This window comes from Salvelinus fontinalis, chromosome 3, assembly GCF_029448725.1.
Source record: "Salvelinus fontinalis isolate EN_2023a chromosome 3, ASM2944872v1, whole genome shotgun sequence".
Lineage (NCBI taxonomy): Eukaryota > Metazoa > Chordata > Actinopteri > Salmoniformes > Salmonidae > Salvelinus > Salvelinus fontinalis.
In genome coordinates, this window is record NC_074667.1 from 62,393,337 (window position 1) to 62,411,374 (window position 18,038).

The 18,038-nt window shown below is 47.2% G+C and overlaps 2 protein-coding genes across 4 annotated transcripts; one reads left to right on the forward strand and one right to left on the reverse strand.

Moving 5' to 3' along the window:
* The first annotated feature begins 1,165 nt into the window (after positions 1-1,165).
* On the forward strand, positions 1,166-7,177 carry mcrip2 (MAPK regulated corepressor interacting protein 2). Its single transcript, XM_055917747.1, has 5 exons — positions 1,166-1,774; positions 2,032-2,101; positions 3,520-3,653; positions 5,760-5,879; positions 6,644-7,177. The coding sequence occupies exons 1-5, from the start codon at positions 1,720-1,722 to the stop codon at positions 6,712-6,714; spliced, it is 450 nt and encodes a 149-aa protein (XP_055773722.1). The 5' UTR covers positions 1,166-1,719; the 3' UTR covers positions 6,715-7,177.
* slx4 (SLX4 structure-specific endonuclease subunit homolog (S. cerevisiae)) lies at positions 5,180-17,397 on the reverse strand. Of its 3 annotated transcripts, XM_055917740.1 has the most exons (14): positions 17,333-17,393; positions 16,521-17,167; positions 16,180-16,402; positions 15,682-15,900; positions 15,078-15,352; positions 14,549-14,847; positions 14,143-14,407; positions 12,647-12,822; positions 12,255-12,401; positions 11,960-12,129; positions 8,989-11,738; positions 8,684-8,786; positions 8,038-8,370; positions 5,180-7,892 (listed from the first exon to the last, which is right to left on the reverse strand). In XM_055917740.1, the coding sequence occupies exons 2-14, from the start codon at positions 17,041-17,043 to the stop codon at positions 7,529-7,531; spliced, it is 5,847 nt and encodes a 1,948-aa protein (XP_055773715.1). In that variant the 5' UTR covers positions 17,044-17,167; positions 17,333-17,393; the 3' UTR covers positions 5,180-7,528. The 3 variants fall into 3 exon arrangements, with proteins under 3 accessions (XP_055773715.1, XP_055773716.1, XP_055773717.1); XM_055917741.1 differs by having other exon boundaries at positions 15,087-15,352; positions 16,521-17,397; XM_055917742.1 differs by lacking the exon at positions 15,682-15,900 and having other exon boundaries at positions 16,521-17,397.
* Between the last annotated feature and the right edge of the window lie 641 nt (positions 17,398-18,038).

Sequence of the window (18,038 nt, forward strand, 5' to 3'; positions counted from 1 at the left end):
CTAGTAACAGTGAGTAAAGTTCAGAGCGGGGTACTGGGCGGAGGCCGGCTAGTAACAGTGAGTAAAGTTCAGAGCGGGGTACTGGGCGGAGGCCGGCTAGTAACAGTGAGTAAAGTTCAGAGCGGGGTACTGGGCGGAGCCCGGCTAGTAACAGTGAGTAAAGTTCAGAGCGGGGTACTGGGCGGAGCCCGGCTAGTAACAGTGAGTAAAGTTCAGAGCGGGGTACTGGGCGGAGGCCGGCTAGTAACAGTGAGTAAAGTTCAGAGCGGGGTACTGGGCGGAGGCCGGCTAGTGGTTTCAATTTCACAGCTTTGATGCGCCTGTAGTGTCTCCGCCTTCTAGAAGGTAGGGGGGTGAACAGGCCCTGGCTCGGGTGGCTGAGGTCCTTGATGATAGGAGGCAGGATTAGGGTTAGTCCCATACATTGACCTATATAGAGCAAATGTGTCCTAGTGTAGGGGGCAGGGTGAACCTAGGTAGACTAGTATTACCCTGGTTAAGCCTGTCTGAGCCTCCTCTTGTCACCGGTGAGCTTCAGTTACCAAACATGTCTTGCCTGTCTTACATATGTTCTGACTCCCAATATGTATGTTGAACATACATACTAGGCTATTCCACAACAACCAAAATGCATGCCTTATGCAAATATATTTTTATTTATTTAACTATGCAAGTCAGTTAAGAGCAGATTCTTATTTACAAGGATGGCCTACCCCAGCCAACGCTGGGCAAACTGTGTGCCACCCTATGGGACTCCCAATCACAGCCAGATGTGATACAGACACAAATCAAAACCAGGGACTGGTGTGATACAGACACCGGAATCAAACCAGGGACTGTAGTGACGTCTCTTGCACTGAGATGCAGTGCCTTAGACTGCGCTACTAGATACTAAAAAGCCCAAGGCTGTGTTTGCATAATGACTCGTGTTAAATCAGAGAATATTTGTACTGGTAAAAAATGGACTTCAGCAATCTCTGATTTAACTTCCCCATTTCATTCCAAATATGAAACCCGATCATCGTGAATAGGCTTCAAATCTCCACGTGCTCGGATTACCGGGTGATAGGTCAGCAGTAGTGCGTTCTGAAGGGCGCTCCTCCTCTAAAACCGCGACGGTTGGGGGTGTGTAGTGATATGACCGGGGTGCCCATGACTGTCATGATGAAATCATGTGTGCGGTGTCACTGTCATTGTTTGTACAAGTACTGTAGGCTAGGGTTGCCTCTCACAAATGGGAATTTAATCAATATAACTAACTGTATATTCTATTCAGAAACATTGATCGGAAGGGTAGGATTTTCTTCTCCAACAGACATCTGAATTCCATATCAGTATTGAATCACCTTGGTTGACCTATTGGCTATACCCTTGAAACACTAGCAGACAGCCTCTTTAACCAAACATATGCTTATTCGTAGCGGCGACGAGCACAGCACAAGGAGCACATTGCAGTAGCAGTACCGAGATCTCTTAACCGAACCGGAGACGTAGGCTACGTAGCACTGAGCAGCTGACTTGGAAAAACAGGCGCTATAATTTTCCCAACGTGGCTGCGTCAAGAGAACTCGACCAAAAAGGGGATTGCTCAAGGGGATCGATTTAAAGACCACCACGGTATTTGGAGTCGACACATTGTAGACTATCACACCACTCTCGACTTGTTTGAAGATAACCCACTTATTTTTCCTTCGCAACACTGAAGTTCTCGGCTTTCACATGATGTACACTATTACCAGAGGTCCCAGTAAACTTGTTACACAGCGCAGGACAGGTGAGCATCAGTTATGTAATTATTGTTTCTCTTCAATCCAATTATGTATTGCCTATATTATTGATATTATCGATAGCAGCATTCGAATCATGTCAATAAAGCAGTAGTGCACTTTATATAGGTTTTGAAATGAGCACGGAACTGTGTTTAATTGAACCTAGGCCTTCGATTAGAATCTGTCGGATTTAAAAGCATATTTTAACGACAAACATGCATGTTGTGATCAGTACAACCTTGCTATTCTCTTTCCATTTCAGGTCCCACGCAGCAAATTGAGAATAAAACCAACGACTTGAAGCTCAAACCGACCCCCTGGTTATCCTCAAAGTAAGTTGCCATATTGCATTTATCATAATCATATCAAGAAGCGCGAGCAAACCAGTCAGCTGAAGAATTCATGGTACGTGTGTGGCGTATAGTGGAATGAACATGATCATGTAACGTTGATTCCACTGTCATTTTGTATTACGTCACGATTCACGGAAATTAATCTTAGAACGTTCGTAATCCAGTATGTTTACTGCAATATAGTATCGATACACCGATACATTACATTGTATCGTTGAAGTGTCATTGCAACGTTTTCTACATTCTTTGGAAACGGTCTGACCTTGTGAGGTTAGCTGACAGGCTTGCTGGCTAGCAGCGCCTGCTAACTTTGGCCATTTGTTTACTGTCCAAACGCAGTAGAGAAACATGAACATTTTTGAACAGCCATTCAAGCGTGGGGAATCGGTCACATTGTAGCCAGTGTAGAACTATGAGCAACATACCCTAAAAACGTAGCATGCGTTCAAAGTGAAATATGCCTCGCGCGCTCTGCAAGGGCACACAAGTTTAGCAATGGTACATTTGGTTGAGTAAGCAAGCTTTTTCCCCTGTCATTGGCTACATACGTTGGTATATTTTCAATACAAGATAAAATGCATTCATACAATGTAGTTTAATGGACGTGTGTTATATAATAACACAGTCATTCAATCGTTTCCTGGGAATCACGCCACACACACTTTTATAATCCGTCTACTGTTGTCTCCGTAGCAACATCATTGTGTAAGGAAGTAGGTTCAGAGGAATCCCACCAATCCTTACATTTCTATGGTAGCCGAGTGGGCATGACATGCGATGTGGGAAAATAGAATTCCTTAATATTCTAGACCAGGGCTCTTCAACCCTGTTCCTGGAGAGATACCCTCCTGTAGGTTTTCACTCCAACCCCAGTTGTAACTAACCCGATTCAGTTTATCAACCAGCTAATTATTAGAATCAGGTGCGCTAGATTAAGGTTGGAGCAAAAGGACAGTAGCTCTCCAGGAACAGGGTTGGAGAGCTCTGTTCTAGACAGCCACCGAACCTCTAGGCTAGATATACAATTGACTTTGCATGACTATATGTACTTATCTATCCAGTGCATTTGGGACAGCGGTCAGTTCTGAGGGAATGTATCAATGTCCTCTGTTTTTAGTGTATGGACTGACTGGTTTAAATAGGTATGATGTGAGTATGTGTATGTATTAATTTAATGGAAGATGATGCCAAAGAAAAAACGTCCATCCTGGATGGATAATAGTTTTATTCTATAAAAAAATTAAGTCCTTTTGGGTTTTATGCAAAAAGTATAATCTAGTGCCCAGCTTATACATTTCTGAAGCAAGACCAGCTTTCCAGAGGCGTACACAATACGATTTCACACACTGTTACTTATTCAGAATGTGCTTATTTACCGTCATTTTCTATCTGTCTAGCTCTCCAGCTCCAAAGATCGTGTTTAATCGCCTGAACGGGAAGAGATACCACACTGCAGCCACACAGAAGGAAGACACCACATCTGAAGGCTTCACCCCGGCCCATGAAGAGAATGTCCGATTTGTGTACGAAGGTGAGACTCATTGACTACTAGACAGATGAGACACTACCCATTTTTCTCATGCATAGAGCCATGGACACTCACTGACACAGCATAAGGCTCTCATCCTGACGGTATAAGGAGTATTGTAGACTCTCAAATATGCCATTTGAAGGTTATTATTGAGCCTATAGTAAGTCCTTTTACGTGTAACAGTATAAATTTAAACCGTCCCCTCGCCCCGACCCGGGCGCGAACCAGGGACCCTCTGCACACATCGACAACAGTCACCCACGAAGCAGCGTTACCCATCGCTCCACAAAAGCCACGGCCCTTGCAAAGCAAGGGGCAACACTACTTAAGTCTCAGAGCAAGTGACGTAACTGATTGAAATGCTACTAGCGCGTACCCGCTAACTAGCTAGCCATTTCACATCCGTTACACTCACCCCCCTTTCAACCTCCTCCTTTTCCGCAGCAACCAGTGATCCGGGTCAACAGCATCAATGTAACAGTATAACTTTAAACCGTCCCCTCGCCCCGACCCGGGCGCGAACCAGGGACCCTCTGCACACATCGACAACAGTCACCCACGAAGCAGCGTTACCCATCGCTCCACAAAAGCCACGGCCCTTGCAAAGCAAGGGGCAACACTACTTAAGTCTCAGAGCAAGTGACGTAACTGATTGAAATGCTACTAGCGCGTACCCGCTAACTAGCTAGCCATTTCACATCCGTTACATACGCATACACAGTCCAGTTTACATCAGATGAATGGAAGGCCATTATAGCTGACGAACATGTTGACCAGCAGCACAGAGTCTGTTAACTCAAGGCTACATCTGCCACTGCCACTCTATCCACAACACCAGTAATGTTTATCTGGGAGAGAATCACTGCATTCAAGGAGTAGACCACCCAATGCATGAGGAGAATAGACACCAAAGCAAACAGGGAGAGTGAATATATAGAACAGAGATGGATGTATAGAACAGAGAGAGAACTATGTGGAGTTTAAGCCTACACTCGAAAGCAAACAGGGAGGATAAAAGAATCCACCGAGTTTAAATGATGTAATCAAGTGCAAAAGTCGAATTATTCTCTGACACAGTTTGGGTATAGTTTAAGAGCCTCAAACCATAGAGAAGGTAAATGGTTGATAGAAATACTTGAGAGCTTTATCGAAGCAGTCATGTACAAAAGTGGAGACAGTTTGGGCTAGTTTGTTCTTTCAGCCTGCTCTGATGAAGACTGGTGACTTGCAGCAGAATGGAATGGTCTCAGCATGACCTGTTCTGTTGTTCTTGGATCACTGCTCAATGATAATGGTCAGAAGGAAATTCTGGGCATATCCCATTTGTTTTTATAAAATATCTCACAGAGCACAGCTCTACTCATTTACAGAAAGCCTTTGACACCGTTGCCAATGCAAACCACTATATTGTAGTGCATGAAATAGTCAAGTCCAGTCACTGTGTTTATAAAGTGATATCGGTTGTCAATTAAACTATGAAAACACTACCAAGTAATGTAAGGTGAAAGCTCCTTTACACTTTGCACTTCCTATAAAACAGTGAGCTTTGTTTATTTTTGTACATTTTACATTCAAATGCTTTTCACAGAAATGTACAGTCAACACAGTGTATTTGAAAGTGTAAGGGGTGAGTTATAACTCAGTGAAACACACAACCTCCAGTCTTATCTCAACTCCTAGTAGTGTGGCTGATGCAATGTACTGTAGTTCTGTCCTGGTCCACTCGAGGACACATGGTTGGCTGTTTCATTTGAATTTGGAGCACAAGCAAGGTTATACCTCTAGAGGGATAGTTTATTTAAAATAAAAACACTTCCATTGGTCATTTTATATAAGAGGAAAACAACGAACCACCAGCTTCAGAGCCGCGGGAAGTTGTGGTGTGACGGGTACTGCAGCACCCCATGATACTATATCGCAATAGATGGATTTTTAAAAAGCACCCAAAACATTTTCCCGCATCATGCCCAGTTGGTTTTATGTAGTCATAGGCTGCGTGTATTATACAACTACCTAGGAACACACATGGGAAAAGTTATTTGCTGTAACGCGTATCTTCAGTTAGTGTGTGTATTAATGCCTCTGTATATTCTCTCCGCTCTGCAGCATGGCAGGAAATAGAGCAGCAGCTGGCAGGAGATGGAGAAGGCAGTGTGGAGCCTGCTGCTGTATGTGCCCAGGGGCCCGTGCAGTACGCAGAGAAGACCCCCAGTACCACAACGAAGAGTGAGTATCTATAGGCCTTATTCACTAGCCGCCATTGTTGTTTAATCGGCCTCCATCTTGCTCTACTGAAGATGTGCAACATATGGGAGAGGCTGTACACTAAAGTCTACCTCCACTTCCTATCTCATTACATCCAATTATGTGATGCCCAGGACCTGTATTCATAAAGCCTCAGTAAGAGTGCTGATCTAGGATCAGGTCCCCTGTCCATACGATCTTATTATGATCTGAAAGACAAACTGATCCTAGATCAGCACGCCAACTCATGGTCTTAACCCTCTATTTTGGTGTATTTCTGTCTAGCCCTATAAACGTCTGTCTCAAGAAACACAGCAGGCTAAGCAATTCTTGGCTCCATCTTATCTGCAGCTAGATAGAGAGGTCATAAGGCAAGTTTTTGTTTTAATGTTTAACTCCCTGAACAACTATCAGTCTCTCACCTTGGATAAACTGGCACTCCTCCTGGTTGCTGATTTCACACAACCTGTCCAGTCCTGTTCACTCTGTAGGTCATTGGACAGTTACTTAACAGTAGATGGACAGTACTGTAGTGTTTGAGGTTACAGAGAGAAAGAGTGAAGCGTTTGAAGCACAAATGTAATATCTCAATAAGCAAAAATCTCACCAATACCGTTTCCTTCACTATTGCCTCTCCTTCTCTCCATGTAGACTTGTGCTCAGGATGTGTAGACTTGTGAGATTCAGACAGAGGTACCATAATAGTAATGTTTTCTCATTTGCACCTATTCCCTGTCTCCTTACAGACTTTGTGCCTATAGACCTGGAGGAGTGGTGGGCCCAGCGCTTCCTGGCCAACATCGCTAACCTGTCGTGACAGGAAGAGAAGGAGAAGGGACAGGAGGTGCTAACTGGCGTGGAAGCCACATGGGCCAAGCTGTGATCAGAAGAAGAGGTGCAGGAGGGGTGGAGAGAGGACATTCTGGTTCTGAAGCTACAGTTTAGTGGGCTTCCTGTATTTTGGACCCAGTATTTTGGGTTCAAAGGAATACTGATATCTGCACCGTGCTAGGAGTGTGTGACACGCACACATTGCTGTACCCCTGAATGGTCCTGAAGCTACGAACTTTGACCTTTTAGACTGAACTCTCCACCTCCAAGGAAAATGCCTGTTCCTGATTGGCTAATCAATGAAGAGTATCTGTGATTTTTTCTTCTGCTTGTGTTTTCTTTTTAACAAGTACCTCCCTGCCCCAACATGAGTTGTGCTCAGATTGAATGAAGTCTATTTCATGGCTGGTCTTTGGAGAAAAACAAAAACAGTAAAATATTTTTCACGATTTTGCTTTGTGCTGGAGTTATTCCCGGGTAATCCAGGGGTTTTGAATGTTAACTATTTTGGCTTGTGGACAGCATAGTTCAATAACCCAGTGAAAACGGCTTAATCCAGACTAGTATAGCATGCTGTAAAGATAGGACTTGACACTAGGAAGAGAACAAACATTACTTAATTATAGAAGTCCAACATCCAACCAATATAAACAGGAAACAGTTCAACATCCAACTAGAACTCAGAATGGTAGTAACACGTTACAGCCTTAATTGCCACTGATTTAGTTTAGACTCAATTATTTCCAGCAAATCCTTTCAAAATCCACCTTTGCCTCCACTGCATCCCCTCAAAGGTAACTTCAATCTGCTGTTTTAGCTGCCCCTCTCCCTCTCCTTCCCCTCCCTCCAGCCCTGGTCGCCCCCTTCACTTTTCTCTTTCTTCCTCCTCTCAGTCGAGGCTTGGCTGTGGTAAACGTAATGCACTGCGAATCCAGGTAGTCTAGTAGCTTGGTGCCCCCCAGCCGGATACCTGCGGCCTTGAGTCTGTCCTGAAAGTCTGACAGGACCAGGGGCTGGTAGAGGAGAATCTGCCTGTAGAGGTCAGGGTCTGACTGGATGAAACGACGGACAGCGACAAGGTTGTCCTGGAGCTTGGAGGCAGACTGCGAGGCAGTAATGTCTTCGTTATCCGAGTGGTCAGATAGGCACTGCTCTGGATTAGACCTGGAGAATAGATTGGGGGGAGAGATGAGGGATGAATGGAGGAGTGTCAATGTTAGTACATTTGACTTTGAATTTAGCAGTCAAAGTATTCTAGACAAATACATACATGAACAACACCTGTTAAACACACACTCCCAGTGCTAACCTCTCAGAGTCTTCACTGGGTGCTGTGGAGGACGTATTGGATCCCTGAGAGGCAGAGAGAGGCTCCATGTCCTCCCCACCAGGCAGTTTCACCAGGGAGATGGTAGGTGCTGCTCTTCCACTAGGCTCTTTAAACCCCCCAGTCTGGGCACAGGACACTGGCTTTCTGGTGGGCTCCATGGAGGAGGTGGTGGGTGGGGGCCCGACAGCTCTGGGGCGACCCAGGGAAGGTGCCTCGTCCTCGGACTCTGAGCTGACGACCTGGTGGGTGTACTGGTGGATCTCCTTGAGCTTCAGGATCATCTGGCGCTTGGGTAAGGGACGCACACCGAATCTAGAGGGAGGACACAGAGCAGGATGGTAACAGACTTTTACTAGAGGGAGAGGGTAACAGAAAGATGTAGAGAAAAGAGATGGGGGGGGTATAGACCGACTACACTGACAACTGCCATACATTGTGGTCCTGTAATCTCACATATCAAAGAACTATCAATGGAGGAAGAAGGACTGGGAACTAGACCAGACTAGGTCTCTTAAGATGGTGGGAGTGAAATGACCACATTAATTAAATAACTGATAGACAAATGAATATAAAAGGGCAGAGATATCAGAGACAGTTCTGAGGTGATGTGTTGGGGGATTCAGACCGGTTGAGCTTGTTCTTGAGGTCAGGTGTGTCCATGTCAGAGTAGCTGGGCATGGGGGTGATGGGGACCAGGGGGCCCTGCTGGCCTTTCCTACGGGGGGCCACTGTGGAGAAATAAGAAAAGATGTGACAAAACAGTGAATGTGTTTCACATGTTTATTGCATTTATGGATCAGAATAACACGAATGGAAGACTGTTCAATATTTCAACAGAACGAAGCAATGAAGCTGGTTTTGAACCCGAGCTAGCTAGATTAAACATTAAAACCTCTATACAAGGGGGTATAACTGCTGAAAGTGTATTACCTGGAGTCTTGAGCTGGGCCACTCTCTGAGCCAGAGCCACAGGATTCACCCTCTGAGAGAGAGGAAGAGCCTCATCCTCTTCCTCCCCCCAGTCGTCCCAGATCTCAGCGTCCAGGACGTTAGCGTTGATCTCTGGGTTGGCCTGGGGTGTAGTGGTGTTGGGTGGAGGTGGAGAGGGGGTGGAGTAAGAGTGGGTGGTGTAGGCTTTAGGAAGAGGAGAGGGGGTAAAAGTAGAGGATGGTCCTGCAATCTCTCCATCTCTCCGGCCCTGTCTTGGAGGACTAGCCCCACCGCCGCTGCTCTCTAGCCTCAGACTGAAGCACACTGCCTGGGATCGTTCTCCGTCCGTGTCCCCTCCTCCTGCGTTTAGGCCCCAGGAGTCATCGAAGGCCATGGGCGGCTCGTCCATCCCGAGGAAGCTCCGTTGAAAGCTGTTACTGGACCTCTCCATGTCTTCTCCCATCTCTTCCTCCTGCTCTTCTTCTTTCACTACACTCCTTTCCAGTTCCTCCATTTTCATCATCTCATCCGATTCCTCTCTCAGGCCCAGAGAAGCCAGTCCCCCTCTCTTCCATGGGCTCCCAGAGATCCCCAGCCCCCTCCCTCTCTGCCTGGTTCCGTTGTCCCCCTCCCCGTCGCTCAGAAGAGGGAAGGCCAGAGACGGAGCAGAGGGCTTGGGTAGATCTGAATAAAGGGGAGTGGAGCTGTATGGCTGGGGGATGTTGTGGAGAGGGGTACCCTTGGTGGAGGGGTCTGGTGGGGGGATGACGGAGAGAGAGGGGGTCAGGCGGGGAAAGCAGGAGCGTTTTGGTTGGGATTTGGAGGGGACTGGGGAGCGGGCAGCACGGTCAGATCCGACTGAACCACTGTTGTATTTCTGGGAAGAGCGGTCGTCACGAAGCCCTCTGCTGTCTGATTTCTGCCTAGAAATAGAGGACTCTGTCTGGGCAGAATGTGTAGAAACCCTGTGTGGGTTGGAGGTCTGGCGGCTAGGCCTGAAAGGGAGGGTGGGAGAGGAGAAAACTGACGCTGCAGAAGAGGAGGAAGAAGAGTTGGCCTTAGGAAAGAGCTGAGTGCGATGCATGCTACTAAAGGTCTGGGTAGAGCTAGAGCTGGTCCTCCTGGACGGCAGGGGCGGAGTGGCCGGGATGAACCAAGACATCTCTGCAGAACAGTCCACGAGACTAGTAGAACCAGCATTAGAACCTGGTTTATAACTAGGAGGATCTGGATCTAGGTCTTGATCTGAAGGTGAGACAGAAGGAACCCTCACAGAACCACCAATAGTCTCTTTCTCCTTCGAGCTGGATTTCTTGGATTCTGTGGTGGATTGAGTTGTGATTGGGGTGTAGCCTTGGTGGTTCTGGGAGAGACGAGGAGGGGGCGGTGGAGAGGGGCTGGTAGGTGCTAGATCCCCTACCTCCATCTCTTCACTAGAGTCAGACAGAACTATAAGCTCAGGTTCTTCTTTGGTACTGTGAGGAGGAGAGACGGGTAGAGAAATACTATACGGACCATGACTCTCTCTCTTTAAGTCATCTGGACTAGACGGTACCTTCTCTTGGAGTAACTCCTTACACACAGGAACTTTCCCTCCTCCCACCACTCCCTCCGTCCTAACTCGTGCCCCGGTGTCAGTCACTTCCCCTGGGGACAAACCAGGGACAGGTAGTGCGGCTACACCAGGGACCAGAGGAGGACTGATGGAGAGGTCAATGATTTCAATGGCTGAGTACTGGAGGGTAGGGATCGCTGTCTGTCTCGTACCCCCATCGACCCTCAGCCTTGTGGGCTGGGAGCGGGAGGATGGTGGGGAGGTGAGTTCCGGCTGTCCCACTACCATGGTCCTGGGGGGCTGGGAGCAGAAGGGTTTCTGGATAGCCCTGGGGGGTTGGGAGTGGCAGGATGGTTGTGTTGGTGGGGAGGTGTGGGGCTCCTCCTGCGTCTCATAGACCCCCCAAGAGTCAGAGAAGAGGCGGCTGTAGCTACGGTCCAGACTAGCATTTAGTTCTTGATCGTCATGGAGGCTTTTTGTCGTTGATACCTCTCCAACACTTCTTGAGCTTGTGACGTTTGATTCAAATTGTTTAGTTCTGTCTGACTCCATGGTGGCTGTTCTAGAACATTCTGGATCTCTACCTTCTGATTTGTTGAGATCAGTTTTTATCCTATTTGGATTCCCCCGGTCTGTGTCAATGTCACCAATAGCTATGTCTGCCTCTAAACTGGGAGGTTTTGTTTGAGGGGATGTCATGCATGTTAATTCACCCTTATCTGAGTGTTCAGCCAATGAGTGATATTGGATTGGAGCCTCCTGCTCTTCTTCTGTCTCTGTGAAAAATGTCACTCCTCCCTCCTCCTCTCCTTCTGATTCTTCCTTTTCGCTCTCTTTCCCTTCATCCCTCTTTCTCTGAGTGGCAGCAAACTCATATATCTCCTCCATCTCTTCTTCGTTCACCCTTTCTTCATTTGTCTCTCCGTCTTCTATCGTCACGCCATCCCCTCGCCCCTCCTCCATTGCAATCCCTCCTTCCTCTCCACTGTCCTCATCTTCCTCAACCTCTTCTTCATTCCACATGGAGTGGAGGAGCTCCATGAAGACCTGGTCTTGGTGCTCCTCCTCTCCCCCAGATTGGTGCTCCTGGTCTGGGTAGTCTCCCCACTGATCCCCCTGTCCCTCTACACCTCTGTGGATGTCTGTCTGAGCTGGGTAGAGCTGGCACAGCTGCTGCAGCTCCTCCAGGTTGAACCTGATGAGGAGAAAACAGAGAGAAAGAGAAAGGAGTTTTATAGAAAGAGTGAGAAAGAAAGAGACAGAAAGCAAGAGGGGATAAAGTACCATATGTTTTTGGGTTAATTCTAACTCACCCTTTACCTGAGAATTTTGTAATACTTTCTGTTACTAAGATTAAGTCATATCACTTAAACACCAGTCTAGCCATCCAGGCAGAGGTGTTGAGTCAGACTTTACCTGGCTGCTAGCTCCTGAACGTGTGGCAGCAGGGTGCGTGTGAGGGGACAGTGGGCTGTGTAGAGGTACTGGAGCAGGGTATACACTGCCTGGCCTGGTACCTCACCCAACAACACCCTCTGGGCTGAGGGCATGCAGTCCTCCTGCACCCCGAATCCACTGTCATGGACCTGGGAGAGAGAGAGGGATGGAATGAGAGATAGAAAACAAATCAAATTCAACTGTAAATATTAATGGTTTCAAATGAGAACCATACAAGCAAATATAACAAGGCAAAATCCACACGTGCACTTACCATCTGCGCCAGCAGGGGGCATCGAGCATACAGCATGAATGAATGGGTGAAGTACACCTCCCCACTGTCCACCTGTAGCTGGACATCACTGAACTGGGGGTTGTTCACCATACTGGTCAGGTCTGAGGCCAGTCTGGACAGTGCCACCTATGGGTCAGAGACAGACAATGGTTACCAGCACAGAGCAATGATCAGGCAACAAGTGTCCAACACAGTTATGATGTGATGGTGATTATATTATCCCAGGTGTGGCCAAGCCTCTTTCTGGAGAGCTACTGGGTGTGTGTAGGGTTTTGCTCCAACCCTGCTCTAACACACTGCACTCAGCTAATCAAGGTCTAGTTGTGAAAACGTATACAATAGAGTGGAAGACTTCTAAAAAGGTCCCTTACTGATTTCTGGTTGCTCCTGTTGGTATCTCTGCTTTGAGGAACAGATCTCAGTTGATGGCTTTCAGTGTTTCTAATGCTCTCTGGGATGAAGCCACTGAGACACAGGTCAGGGGGTTCGTCTGTGCTCTCAGGAACACAGCCACTTAGGTGGAAGTCTGTAGCAGTGTTCTCTTTGTCTGAGGGACCGAGGGAAGATAAATAACATTAGAGGTACAGTAGGTTTGACTTTCAGGGATGTTGGTTAGGGATGCGGTGTATATACATCCTGTGTCTGTCGTGGAAAAATAGGGAGTGACCACGTGAACAGCGTTGAAGATGGGTCTAGCGACTCGCAGGCACCGAGGCCCAGAGTGAGGACATCACGATTTATGGCATTGTCTGGATGGCTGACCACATGACGGCTATCACAAAAGTCAAACACACCTTATCCGTGGCGGGACGTTCCCATAGAACCCTGGGAGCACGGACACCGTCGGGGGGTGTGAAGACATAACTTGAATCGACTAAATGAATGTTACTGTGCGAATTCCATTGTCGTGTTTGGATTGATTCAAGAGTTCATAAAGAGCTGTGAATGTTGATATGTTTCATTGTTCTGTAAGTGCTATGGATTCATTGTTACAGAGTTACTGTGTTATTCTGTCTGTTGGACGGCGGTCAGTTCAAAGAGGGCGCAACCAGATGTGAACTCTTATCATTCAGATAAGGGAGGTTCTGGTTCGTGAGTTATTTTAATGAATTTTGTTTTGGCCGAACAAAGAGACGTTAATTAGACGAGGGGAGATACTGAGATCTGGAGCTTAGGGGAGAATAAAAGATGGGTGGAAACTTTGTTCATGGAGTCATTGGTAACCAATCTCCTGGTGTAGCGTTCCGTTACACCATAGTGGGTCTTTTATACATTTAGACTTTTACATATTTTGTATCTTTTGACATTGAAGACTTCTGGTATGTACCACTTCATAACTGTATTCTAATTGCACAAGTGTAATAAATTGGATTACTTTTAGATAGATAAGAACGGCAGTTGTCATATTTCTGAGTAATATTCCTTGAATTATTATTAGATGTATGGTCTAATGGTAAATGTCATTCATACTACACACAGCAGATATGCTTGGCTTCTAACTGTGCAGCTCTGAGCTAAGGTTAAATCAATCATTTAATGCTAGGACATTGATCGCAAGAGATTAGCTCTGTCTCTCAGCCTCTGAATAACTCCAGAAGGGTTATCTTGGACACATGTAACTTATAGTATTCTGAGTGGTGATGCAAGGCTCGCTACCTTGACTAGATCCATGGGATACGCTTTTCGACCTATAGCATTCACATGGTAATGGAGTCAGATTGAAGACTATGATATGGTTGTATTACTCCAGTCCTCCTCAGTCGGTTGGATTTCCACTCTTTTATATGTCAATGTCTTTGTGTTTTGTGCACATTCTTCCCCCTGTGTGTTTCCTGTATATAGCAGTTCTCCCAGGAGAAGCTCTCACCTCTGGCAGGTCCTGGGGTAGAATAGCCCCACTGTGTGAGGGTCATTCCCTCATCAGCCAGCTCCATCAGGTCACACAGAGTCTGGCTGCCCACTGGAAGGTGCCCTGTCCCTGGGGTGGAAGGGAGCGAAGAGGGGGCTGCCTGGGTGGAGGAGACTGGTTGTTGGGAGGAGGGGATAGGTTGCTTGGTCATAGAGATGCCTTCTGTTATGGAAAGGTTGGTGGAGGATACAGGCATGGCCTTGGTAGGACAGACCATATCCGTCTAGAAGACAAATTGAGTGAAATAAATTAAAGTGTGAATGAAAAGACTATGAATCAAGATACACGCATACTTTTAACGCAAATCAGAGTATTAGAAGCAAAGATGTGAATGTATGAGTAACACACGCACACAGGCTCGCACCTTTAGAGACACCCAAGGCTGTATAAACGCTCTGAGCTCTGGGGTGTAGAACTCAGAGATGACCTTCGGCCCTCCATCCCGCAACGCACTCTTCTGCCAGAGGGGACCAGCACCAGTGCTGCAGGAGGGCAGGGAGCTGGGGCAGCGTGTGGGGGTGGGCGGCGAGGGGGCACGGGTACGGAGGAGGAGGCCAGCCACGCGCTCCTGTAGTCGCCTCAGGGCTGTCTCCGAGTCCTGGACCAGGAGGAGGGGAGGGGGGCGAGGGGGTGCACCCTTTTTCCTCTTGCCACGCCCCTTACCTGGGGGAGGAGTCAAGAGAAAAGGACTCGGCTATGATATTAATCATATAATATTAACATCATCAAAATGTTTATACATGTATAGTTTCATATCAATGCATTTAGTATAGTTTGCTCCTGTTTTACATAACAAAGGGAAATTGTTTTTCGTCACAGCAAATACATCCTTATAATCCTAGAATAATGCATTGCCTAAACAATATGTAGGTTCATTCAAGATAGTGACTTACTCGTCTTACTTGGTTCAGCTCTCCACTTCAATGGTGACAGAGAAATGTGAGGGAGGAGGGCTGGGAGCTGCTGACCACCTTCTCTCTCCATCTCCCTCTGTAACTCTCTCTGCATCTCCCGCTCCATCTCTTTCTCCTGCTCCAGGAGGGAGTGGGACAGGGCCATGGCCACCATGGTGTCTTCGTCCAGGCCACGGGGCTTCTTTCTGGGCTTCTTCCTGCCCGGGAGGCTGGGGTCTGTGGAGCCTTTACGCTTGGAACCTCCGGCCTGCGGACTGGGGGAGAGGAGAGGGTTATTCACGGGTGGAATAGAATAGTTTATTGTCCTCCAGCATTTGAACAACGCAGCGTTTCTCCTACAATCTTTCTCTAGGTGGGACAGAAAGGCCCCAAAAGCATCATCCAGGGGCGGTTCAGTAGGGCACAACATTAGCTCTATCAAGTACACTTCTATCGGCAATGTTCAGTATGTTGCACCCTCCTGAACACGACTCAATGCTTCTAACATCAAAGTTATCAATTTAATGTACAGTAATAGCAGTCAAGTTGTTTGGGTTGGTTGATAGTTCAAAGGGGCGGGACCAATCAGACCAGGGTGACTCACGGTTGGTTGGCGGTGCTGTCAGTCAGGCCCTCAGCAACTTGTCTCTGTACAGCCTGCAGCAGCACGGCAGGAGCCACGCCCATCGTGGAGGAGCAACGCTTCAGGTGGGCCGCGCGACTCTTCTGGGACTTGAACCGTTTACCACAGATGGGGCATTCCGGGACGCTGGGAGCGGGAGGAGGGGCGGGGGCAGCACTGTCCTCACTCTCGTCTAGACACCTGGATAAGGGGACATGGGGTGTCCCAATAAAGTAAACTGGTTTATTTTCCTTGTCTCCTTTCCTTCATCTGCACTGATCTGAAAACACTGGATTGTTGAAGGCTAAATATCAGAAGCCACAAGAGGACTTGATTTCACCTATCCAGTTCCTCAAGATCAGGAAAGGAAACGAGGCAGTATATTCTTTGAAGTCATTGACTGTTCTAGTAACAGACAGATTCTGGAGTTAGATGGGTGAGAGAGCAAGTGTCTGTGTGTCCAGCTCCAGTCGTCCCTACCTGTTGATGTGTTGGGTGCGTCCTGTGGGGCTCATGGCAGACAGGTCTTTCTGGCAGAGCTGACAGAAGAACAGGCCTCCCTGCTCCAGGTCCACTGCACTACCCTGGGCCACAGCCTGGGCCTCCCTGTCCAGCTCCTCCTGTAGACGCAGGGCCAGGGCCTCATCCGAGTCATCCACATGGGGGTCCAGTGGTAGGGGAGTGGACGCGGAGGAGGATGGAACTGAACAGGGAGGTCAGAGGTGGAGACAAAGGTAATTAGCATGCCATTGAGTGTACACACAAATGAATGAAAATACACACCATAGAATCTAGAGTAAAGACACAGTGATGGATCTCACCTTCATTATCTGGCAGTGGATGGGGAGCAGCACTGTCACTTTCACTCCCTGTTGCTGCAGGCGGATTCCTCTCACCATGCACCAGCTTCTGTGGATTGACTCTCTTGAACTGCTGCATCCTGTGTAGCACTTTCTCCTTCACCCCAATTCCCCTATCCTCAGGTTGAGACCCAGCAACATCCACAGCCACTGATGACCCATTCTCTCCTACACCAAGTTCAATACCTCCATTGACCACTGCTTGTTTAGATTTGTCTGTATTGGAGGGAAGTCGGTTTGGTTCATCACAAGTGGTAGAGATGGAGGAAACGTGTTCAGAGTTGTTACCCAAAGCTTCCTTTGAACTTGGGCCAACATCTTTCTTCTTCCTCCTAGTCGTCACCCTTTTGGTGGGTATGTCTTTCGCAGTGTCCTGGGACGAGGGCTCTGCAACACTTCTCTTCTCGGTTACGCCTGCTTTTCTGCGGACTCGTTTGAGCAACTTAGAGCAGAGGTCCACGAAGTCTTGATCAGAGTCGTCCATTGTATTTGACTGTTAGTGGTCTGCTTCTCGCGCCACTAGATAGCCAGATGTATTGATTGTTTTGATAGTAGCTAACGTTAGCCTCTCGGGACTGAGAGCCATGGAGGTTAATGCTGCTAGCTAGCTAAAAATGTGAGGTGGCATTTGTGAAATATCCTCTCTTCAGCATAAATATTCAGCATAATTTAGAAATGAATGTGCCATTACGGCATGAAAATTGAACAGTTGCACCTATGACAGTGAAAACATGTATTACGAGCTAAATTAGTTTATTATTCAAAATACTCACATTCGACTGCTTCACATACTTCCGGTCACGTGACCACAGGCTTGACGTCTACCCAGGTCATGTGATAGGGTGGATTCATGCGTTACAAGACCCCTTTACTAAATAATTTACAACATTTTGAAAATATTACCAGTAGAAGAATAGCAATTAGCTTTAAACTGAAGTGACCATAGTGATGGCTATATCATTTGATCCAACAATAAAATATTCTAAAATCCACAGCTTCTCCCCTGAAATCATGGTAAGTCATTTGCAACACCTTTGTGTGTAATGTATATATTTTTAAAAGGTAACCTTTATTTAACTAGGCAAGTCAGTTATGAACACATTCTTATTTACAATAACGGCATACACCGGCCAAACCCTGATGACGCTGGGCCAATTGTGCACCACCCCTATGGGACTCCCAATCACAGCCAGTTGTGATACAGCCTGGATTCGAACCAGGGTGTCTGTAGTGACACCTCAAGCACTGAGATGCAGTGCCTTAGATCGCTGCGCCCCTCGGGAGCCCGTTTTACCTGAAATTGGCATGGCTTCTTGAGAGATTATTGAATGACGCCCACATACTCACTTTACCTGTTCTCATTCTGAGACTGCCCTAATACTCACTTTTCCACTCATTTTCAAAAACACTCACAACCTCATCCTAGTTCAAGTATGCTATCAAAATTGCAGGGCAAACAATCCCACAAACCACGATGAC

Excerpts from the sequence above, each read along its gene's own strand:
- mcrip2 (XM_055917747.1), top strand. The coding sequence starts at position 1,720 with ATGATGTACACTATTACCAGAGGTCCCAGTAAACTTGTTACACAGCGC. Across the intron at positions 2,102-3,519 it reads ACCCCCTGGTTATCCTCAAA|CTCTCCAGCTCCAAAGATCG; the intron begins GTAAGTTGCCAT and ends CTATCTGTCTAG. Across the intron at positions 5,880-6,643 it reads CCCCAGTACCACAACGAAGA|ACTTTGTGCCTATAGACCTG; the intron begins GTGAGTATCTAT and ends GTCTCCTTACAG.
- slx4 (XM_055917740.1), bottom strand. The coding sequence starts at position 17,043 with ATGGACGACTCTGATCAAGACTTCGTGGACCTCTGCTCTAAGTTGCTC. Across the intron at positions 15,353-15,681 it reads GACAGCACCGCCAACCAACC|TCCGCAGGCCGGAGGTTCCA; the intron begins GTGAGTCACCCT and ends CCTCTCCCCCAG. Across the intron at positions 11,739-11,959 it reads GTTCAGGAGCTAGCAGCCAG|GTTCAACCTGGAGGAGCTGC; the intron begins GTAAAGTCTGAC and ends TCTCCTCATCAG.